Source organism: Gastrolobium bilobum, unplaced genomic scaffold (genome assembly GCF_033153095.1).
Source record: "Gastrolobium bilobum isolate Gb01-03AN ecotype WA unplaced genomic scaffold, APGP_CSIRO_Gbil_v1 utg217281, whole genome shotgun sequence".
Lineage (NCBI taxonomy): Eukaryota > Viridiplantae > Streptophyta > Magnoliopsida > Fabales > Fabaceae > Gastrolobium > Gastrolobium bilobum.
Window position 1 is genome coordinate 2,190 of NW_026897185.1, and position 10,036 is coordinate 12,225.

General features: G+C 30.4%; 1 protein-coding gene across 1 annotated transcript; it reads right to left on the reverse strand.

The window, feature by feature from the left end:
• Nucleotides 1-1,943: 1,943 nt before the first annotated feature.
• LOC133304777 (paired amphipathic helix protein Sin3-like 2) lies at nt 1,944-4,523 on the reverse strand. Its single transcript, XM_061504840.1, has 2 exons — nt 4,019-4,523; nt 1,944-2,977 (listed from the first exon to the last, which is right to left on the reverse strand). Exons 1-2 carry the CDS (start codon nt 4,521-4,523, stop codon nt 1,944-1,946), a joined length of 1,539 nt encoding a protein of 512 aa, XP_061360824.1.
• Nucleotides 4,524-10,036: the final 5,513 nt, after the last annotated feature.

A 10,036-nucleotide genomic window follows, 5' to 3' on the forward strand; every position in this document is an offset into this window, starting at 1 on the left:
AGAAATAAAGATCCGAGATGCAAATCGAAAATAAAATGAAGACGGATATGGCGAGATCCAATGCGGGATAGAAATAAAGATCCGAGATGCAAATCAAAAATAAAATGAAGACGGATATGGCGAGATCCAATCCGGGATAGATGCAAATCCAGGATATAAAATGGAAGACGGATCCAAATTCGGGTTCAAATAAAAGAATAATGCATGCATGCAACATCAAGCCTGGCTCAGGGAAAACGGGAGGACGCTTTCGTAATCCAAACCAAACTAAGATTCAAGAGGGCAGATTGAAGCAAGTCATCATGATGCCTTCGAAATTGAAACTCAGGAAAAAAGCCAAGTTGAATATTATGAAACCACGATATACAAATCTGGGTTAAAGTAAAACGAGGGAACAAGTAAATACCTTCGTAAATATGGATCCTTGTGTTTATGATGCATCAACATAAATTTTGAGATACAAGCGCAATTTGTCATGCTGACTCTGATCAAGTCGAAATGCTCCGTACTAAGGTCGAAAGACCCAATGACTGAAGTTACTGTTTAGACCTTATAATTACTTCTTCATGAATCATGATATTTTTAATTAATTATCATTTTTTCAAAAATATGCTTAGCGATATATTTTTATTTATTTTAAATAATTCATATTTCTATCATCGATTCATACTCTCAATCCAAAACATATAATTGAAAATATTATATTCAACTGTAAAATTATTATTATTATTGAGGTAAAAAGTTTTGGGCGACCTTTGGAGGATAGTAGCCTCATTAAACTATGATGAATATGTAAGTATTTTATTTGAAAATGGTAATTAGCGAAATGAATATAATGTTGATCATCTCAAAATAATTTACTTCTTAAGAATAGTATTGTAACCGAGGGCATATCAAACAAATGGCATAGCGTGTGCCGGAACAAAATTTTGATGTGCATAATCACACCAGATGTTTTATGTACTCTAAAATCAACGGCAAATTGAGAGTACTAACTTGGTTAGGATGGAGAAAAAAAGGTTATAGCGAATTGAGAAGCGGAGAAAGTTATATTTATTATTATTTTAGACTTATCACTCTTATTATTTGATTGGTTATTGTTATATCAATTTGAAATCAATAATAAAAAAATAGAAAGAAAAAAAAAACTATTGCTGATTTCGACTTTGATAAATAATTAGATAGTAAGGGTGGTACGTCTAAAATATAATAAATATAACCGCCCCAACTGAGAGGCTTGATAGTCCATTGTTCTTTATAAAACAAAGGGGTGGTGAAGGGAGGGCCCCAATTGGTAGAAAAAAACCCGCAACTTTTTTTCTTCCAGAAACTCTTAGTATTTAAAAAATACATTGAATTTCAATTATTTCGAGTTGAGTCGAGTGAACTTACTCAAAGGAACAATATTCTCTTAATGTCTGTTTTTTCGTTTTCACAATTAAGACTTCACTTAAATATAATCGAGTCCCTTATTACTCGAACTTTTTACATATTGATTTATAAAACAAACAAATAATAACATTTGTAGATAGATCAAAAAACTCAATTTTTGAGTTTGTTCTTTCCGGTTCAAAGGTTGAAGTGACAAAAATAATAGAACCCCGTATACCGAAGTGAAAAAGAATTGAAGTGAAAAAGAACCAATTTTAATTATTATTTTTTTAACCTTGAATAAAATTCATTAAACCAGTAATGAAAAAGAATTGAAGTGAGTAAACATAAACAGAAAAACCAAAATCACTGGCTGCTTGTGGAAGCTTGTGAAGCTTCCAAAAAATATTCCATTTTCTTTATCACTGGCTGCTACACTAGTCCGGTGAACATTCTTTACCTCAGTTACTCTACCATCAGCCTCATTCATACTCTCATATCACATGAATACCGAACTAATTTGTTTCCAGCTGCAATAGTAGACTGAAGAATATCATCCTCTTTCTGCTGCTTCACTTTAAGTGATTTTTAGAATAAATTTCAGCCCAAACTTTATTGAAATCTGAACGACACCGACTCCATTCCTCCTGTTTCTGCTTCAGTCGAGTCAATATTACAGGGAGCGCACGAGTTGGATTTTTACGCAATATGTCTATAACGTCAAGACCATGGTCACCATATAGACGTTCAATGCACCTTAAATTTTGAACAGTAAAGTAATCTTCAATACGGTTCAGAGTCTCCGTATTGATCTTATTTTCATTCATGTTATTATATAATTCCTCTGCACGTTTAGCTGCAGAACTCACAGACTCTAATAACATGTCCAGCTCAAATCTGTCATCTTCACATCTGAACAAGCTCTCTTCGTACTGATTCCTGCACATATGTTCGGAAGAGTAATCCTCACTTCCTGAACTCACAGATACCCAGTGATCATTCAATACTTGAGCACCAAGCTCAGATCTATGACTAGCTGTAGGAATTGGATAATCAGCAGGTAGAAGCCGGTAGCTGGGAGTGCAACGTTTACAGTCACTGAGGTCAAGTTCTTGAATGGATTTTCCCATGTACTCCTTCTCCCTGTATCTTTCCTTCTCTTTAGCTCCATCCATCTCACGCTTCTGCTCTTTGTCTTTGTCTTTGTCCTCCAACTTTGATGATCTTAGTGACTTTTTACTCATGACACCAGCAAGGAACCCATCAATATTTTCCAAACACTCCAGGAAATCATTGAATTCCACCATAAGATCAAGATGCTTTCCAAGTAAATCGGTTACCAAATTTTGCAATTCATTCCTTTTTATTATTTCACTGACGAAAAAATTATGAAGGCACTTCAAGAAAGCTTGGTAGTCATCAGCACTGTTCAACTTCTCCTTAACTTTCTCAAAGAAACTGAATGCTTGACTATACATGTTCTTTAAGGTATCCTTGTCTTCCTTAGAAGAAAAGTCTGAAGCCAACCCAAAACCTTCAGCTTTCTTGACAGATTTCTTTTTCTCATGAAAGCGCTGCAAGTTCAAATCCCTGCTGTTATTATTTTATATTGACAAAAATCTCACATGAGTCTTTACAATATTATTATTTTTTATTCTATAAATAATGTTCGCCCATCTAAATGTGACAACGCCTAACTCACCAGGTGTTGTAAGCGAGTTAGGTAACGTGACATTATGAACAAAAATTTACAAAATGTGACATTCAGATAATTTTTTACAAAAAATGTGGCACTTTAATCGTTGTCCATCAAAGAATCCTATAACAATTTCCATCTTAAAAACAAATCAAGAATTACAAGCCGTCTGTACTAAATAGGGAATGAAAGAAAGGGGCAAAAAAGTAGAATACATTCTTATATATTAAATTAAAGTTTATTCTCTTAAATGTAATGCCTATAATAGAGTAAACGCATATGATTTACTCTGCATCAGTATCCTTTCTATATATACTGCAAAAGACAACTCTGTGTTTTGTGATATAGTTTCTGAACTGTTAAGAGTTTGTTTCGTGCCAGCTCAGGTTCTGTTAGAAGTTAGATTTGCTGAGCTGGGGGGACACTGTAATCAGTTTAATCTTAAGTCAATAACACAGTTCTCACTCAGAAACTTTCTCTGATCTCTTCTCTCTTTCTCCTCCTCCTCCTCTCTCTCTCCCTCTCTCTCTCATACTTACATTTACTCAACAAACATAAAAACATACTAGAACAGACGAGACGTACAAAGAAAAAAAAAACAGAACAAACTTAAAAAATAAAAATAAAAAATAAAAAAGGAACCTACTCAGTCACAAAATTATATTCTGTTATGTAAATAAGTTTACATTCACTCCAATTCCTTCTTATACTCAAACTAACTAGGTTGATTGAGAAAACTGCATTACACTCAACTAACAGAAAACAACCTTTTCGTCCTAAATAATCAGCAATAACTTTGGGGTAATAAGTTATAAGTCAGATTAGTTCTAGCAAACCCAACCCCATGAGCTAGGAAAATGAAAATGTAGAGAGAAAGAATCATCCAATAAAACCGTTAAAAAGGGGAGAAATGGATACCTCAAGAAATTGTTGAGCATTTATATGATCAGGTTCTCTCATCCTGATCACGATTAATCCTTATATCCTTACTCTCACGTTTCCTCCGCTTCTTGTGCATGTTCATCATTGTGTTGTCATCATCCATCTCAGGGTGTTCAACACTCAGATCACGCTCACGATCATGAGAAGGAAGCCTCTTTCGTCGATATACTTGCATTTGCCGCATCATGGGTGCCATAGAACTCCGCTCACTAAAGCGCTGCAATGAATTTCGAGCATCCGGAGCATGCTGTGTAGAAGGTGCTGCGAAACTATCTGGTAAGAATCTAGTGAACTCCTCAAGCAAATCTCGATGATCCTTAAACAGGGTAGCAACCTCACTATAAATTTCACCTATGTCCTTATGCTCTTTGCGGTACATATTGGAAATGTTCAAGAACGATTTGTAAACATGCTCATCACTTTGGAATCGTTTCTTTATCTTGTTCACAAAACTAATAGCTTCTTCAAATTCAACCGTTTTCTTTGGAGGAGCCTCATCCCTTACTCTCTTCATCTTTTATCTGTTCTCCAGATTTTCCTAGGAAAATTCGCTGGAAAACAAGTCGAGTAGATCGACAAGAGAAAGAAAAAAAAAGAGTGAAGTGTTTGATCGGACAGAACAACAAGGTAAACAAGAAAAACAACAAATAGGGTTTCTTCTTTCTCTGTCTCTCTCACGTTGTTGCGTTAGAACGATGGAAACTGAGGCGGTGGGAACCAATTAAAAGGCTAGATTTAGAATTTTATATGGGAAAAAAATTTAATTATTGCATTTTAATTAATTAATTATGCAATTTGGATTGTGATTTTTTTTTTGGAGGTTTGGATTGTGATTTGATAGAAGAAAATAAATAAAATTTGTGATATGTGATTTAATTTTTTACAGTTTTGGATTGTGAACCAATCTGCGTGTGTGATTTAATATAAAAAATTAATCAAGATTTGATGTGTGATTATATTTAAATTTTATTTTTATTTTTATTATAAAAAAATTTGGTTTGTTATTTAAATTAAAAGTAACAATTATTATTAATAAGGAAAATAAAATAAAGATTTGATTTGTGATTTAAACTCAAAAATCAATTTGAAAAATCTGTATTAATAAATGAAATAATTCAATAAATATTCTAAATCTCTAAGGAATAAGGATTACCTAATTTAAATTTAAATTATGTTTGTGAGAAATAAAATATATCAAATGAGATGTCATTGCGTAGATCTCGAAAAGTTATGTGGAATCAAAAAACAATTACCTGAATTGGATACCCGAGTCAAAAGTTATGGCCTTCATAAGTTTTATGATTAAATTATTATTATTTTTTTATAAAAAATGACACGTGTCAACCTTAGGTGAGAGATGCCTAAATGAGGCGTCACATTGTAAAATAGATCCGTAATTATTTCCAAAACTGCCATAAATGCGTAATATTTAATTAAAATGCAATAATTAAATTTTTTTGCCAATTTTATATATCTCAAAGATATGAATTAGTATTATTATATCTCCTTGGAGTGATGGATCAATCAACAAATTAATGACTCTACTAATTTAATTTAATATATTATTTAAAAGTAATATATTTAAAATCAAATTAAATCTAATCATGCCAATTATTAAAAAAACTTTAAAATATATCTTGTTTTTAAAATAAAATAAAATAAAAACATAAATGAAATGATAATTAAAATTCATAAAATTTATACTTAATATATTTTAATTTTATTTATCCTGATATGATAAGCATAGGTTGTGTCAAAATTTCTATATAAATACATAAAATACAAAATTTAAAAGTACACAATACGATAAAGTTTTGTTTCAAAATTTAAAAGTACATAATACAAAATTTAAAAGCACAAATTCTTTTAGTTTTAAAATAATCATTGTTTAAAGATTTGTACAAAAATTAAATAATTCATTAAATTCTTTACGATTTAATGAAAATATAAGTTTATTTGATTATATTACACCTTCACTCTATTAAATCATTCTTATTCCAATAAGTAGAAATAAAAAAATAAAGTAGAGCTAAGAAAATAAATATATTTTTTTTTAAAGTGACAAATAATTTAGAATAAATTATAACTTTTTAAATACAATTAGATACATAAAATGTGCCTATCATAGTAGAAAGCAAGTTAAATTCAACACCATATTATTTAAGTGGAAAGTGTTTGTCATTTTAAATGACATAAAGTTATGTCATTTGTAACGCCCGGTCGCTTCAAGAATCAATGACTATCCCCACATACTAACACGAGACTTTTCAGTGTGCTTTTTCCTCACTCGCACACTTCCCGGGAAAACTTCCTAGGAGGTCACTCATCCCATAATTGCTCCTAGTCAAGCACACCTAACTGTGGAGTTCTTCCGATCCGGGCTACCGAAAAGCAGATGCATCTTGTTAGTATAGGTAGTACCAATTGATTCTTATAAGCTATTCTCAAACTGTGCAGTCTCATACCTGCACAGTCTTTGGAATTCTTCTCTTTCGGGTGTCGATTCGATTCATTCATGCATGTAACCCCACGCTGGAAGCCTGTCAGGAGCCGCTCCTTGTCCGTGCCCCTTTGCACCGGCGATTACTCCCTGCCCTCGTCAGCGCTCTAGATGTTACATCATTTTAATAGAGAGATTCACACAAGAAATTATTTTTTATTTAAAATTTAAATTAAAAAAATCACTCACTTTCTCTCCCATGATTTTCATTTCTTATCTCTATATCTCTCCTAAAATAATATAACTTATGTCATTTAAAATGACAAACATCAAACTCATTATTTAAACATGGTCCTATCACTTAATTTGTTTTTAGCTTTTTTTTTTTTAAGAAAAAACCCAAGCAAGACCTGATTATCAAACTTGTGCAGGACAACAAATTAGACATGATTAGTTATCAAACTTCAAGACCTAATACGTCAAATGCTTTGACGGGATTAGCCAAAAAAATTAAGTCCATGTTTTTTAATAAATTAATTACGCATTTATTACAGTTTTGGAAATAATTATATATTTATTATACAATATAACGACCAATTTGGGCGTCACTCAAGACGCCTAAATTGGGCGTCACTCAAGAGGCAATCATACTTAATTTAGGCGTCATTTATCAGATATTGACACGTGTCATATTTTTTTTCCAAAAAAATAATAATTTAATCATAAAACTTCTGAAGGCCGTAACTTTTGACTCGGGTATCCAAATCAGGTAATTCTTTTTTTAATTCCTCATAACTTTTCGAGATCTACGCAATGAGATCTCATTTGACATATTTTATTTCTCACAAACACAATTTAAATTTGCAAGAATAATATTATAAGAAACGTTAAACCCGGAAGCCTCTGAGTTCTGGATTTGTGATTTAATATAAATAAATAAATAAATAAAAATTTGATTTGTGATTTAATTTTTTTTTAATAATATTTTTTTATTATAACAAAAATTTGGTTTGTGATTTAAATTAAAAATTAAAATTAAAATTATTATTAATAACGAAAACAAAATAAAGATTTGAACTTAAACTTAAAAATCATTTTGAAAAATCTGTAGAAATAAAGGAAATAATTAAATAAATATTCTAAATCTCTAAGGAAGAAGAATATTATTTTTGAAATTAATGATTAATGCTATAAGCTTCTAAGTTATTATTTATGGTCTGAAATTAATTATGGCTTATGCATTTTTTTCAAAAATAAAATTACCTAAATTAGGCGTGATTGCCTCTTGATTGAAACCCAATTTAGACGTCATTGGTGACGTGTCAGGTGTTGACACGTGTCACATTTTTAAACTCAGAAGCCTCTGTGTTTTGGGTTTGTGATTTAATATAAAAAATAAATCAAGATTTGATGTGTGATTTAAATTAAAAAATAACAATTATTATTAATAAGGAAAACAAAATAAAGATTTGATTTGTGATTTAAACTCAAAAATCAATTTGAAAAATCTGTATTAATAAAGGAAATAATTAAATAAATATTCTAAATCTCTGAGGAAGAAGGATTACCTGATTTGTTTGTGAGAAATAAAATATATCAAATGAGATGTCATTGCGTAGATCTCGAAAAGTTATGTGGAATCAAAAAACAATTACCTGAATTGGATACCCGAGTCAAAAGTTATGGCCTTCATAAGTTTTATGATTAAATTATTATTATTTTTTTATAAAAAATGACACGTGTCAACCTTAGGTGAGAGATGCCTAAATGAGGCGTCACATTGTAAAATAGATCCGTAATTATTTCCAAAACTGCCATAAATGCGTAATATTTAATTAAAATGCAATAATTAAATTTTTTTGCCAATTTTATATATCTCAAGATATGAATTAGTATTATTATATCTCCTTGGAGTGATGGATCAATCAAAAAATTAATTACTCTAATAATTTAATTTAATATATTATTTAAAAGTAATATATTTAAAATCAAATTAAATCTAATCATTAATATATTTTAATTTTATTTATCCTGATATGATAAGCATAGGTTGTGTCAAAATTTCTATATAAATACATAAAATACAAAATTTAAAAGTACACAATACGATAAAGTTTTGTTTCAAAATTTAAAAGTACATAATACAAAATTTAAAAGCACAAATTCTTTTAGTTTTAAAATAATCATTGTTTAAAGATTTGTACAAAAATTAAATAATTCATTAAATTCTTTACGATTTAATGAAAATATAAGTTTATTTGATTATATTACACCTTCACTCTATTAAATCATTCTTATTCCAATAAGTAGAAATAAAAAAATAAAGTAGAGCTAAGAAAATAATATTTTTTTTTTTAAAGTGACAAATAATTTAGAATAAATTATAACTTTTTAAATACAATTAGATACATAAAATGTGCCTATCATAGTAGAAAGCAAGTTAAATTCAACACCATATTATTTAAGTGGAAAGTGTTTGTCATTTTAAATGACATAAAGTTATGTCATTTGTAACGCCCGGTCGCTTCAAGAATCAATGACTATCCCCACATACTAACACGAGACTTTTCAGTGTGCTTTTTCCTCACTCGCACACTTCCCGGGAAAACTTCCTAGGAGGTCACTCATCCCATAATTGCTCCTAGTCAAGCAGTTCTTCCGATCCGGGCTACCGAAAAGCAGATGCATCTTGTTAGTATAGGTAGTACCAATTGATTCTTATAAGCTATTCTCAAACTGTGCAGTCTCATACCTGCACAGTCTTTGGAATTCTTCTCTTTCGGGTGTCGATTCGATTCATTCATGCATGTAACCCCACGCTGGAAGCCTGTCAGGAGCCGCTCCTTGTCCGTGCCCCTTTGCACCGGCGATTACTCCCTGCCCTCGTCAGCGCTCTAGATGTTACATCATTTTAATAGAGAGATTCACACAAGAAATTATTTTTTATTTAAAATTATATCTCTCCTAAAATAATATAACTTATGTCATTTAAAATGACAAACATCAAACTCATTATTTAAACATGGTCCTATCACTTAATTTGTTTTTAGCTTTTTTTTTTTTAAGAAAAAACCCAAGCAAGACCTGATTATCAAACTTGTGCAGGACAACAAATTAGACATGATTAGTTATCAAACTTCAAGACCTAATACGTCAAATGCTTTGACGGGATTAGCCAAAAAAATTAAGTCCATGTTTTTTAATAAATTAATTACGCATTTATTACAGTTTTGGAAATAATTATATATTTATTGTACAATATAACGACCAATTTGGGCGTCACTCAAGACGCCTAAATTGGGCGTCACTCAAGAGGCAATCATACTTAATTTAGGCGTCATTTATCAGATATTGACACGTGTCATATTTTTTTTCCAAAAAAATAATAATTTAATCATAAAAGCAATGAGATCTCATTTGACATATTTTATTTCTCACAAACACAATTTAAATTTGCAAGAATAATATTATAAGAAACGTTAAACCCGGAAGCCTCTGAGTTCTGGATTTGTGATTTAATATAAATAAATAAATAAAATTTTGATTTGTGATTTAATTTTTTTTTAATAATATTTTTTTATTATAAC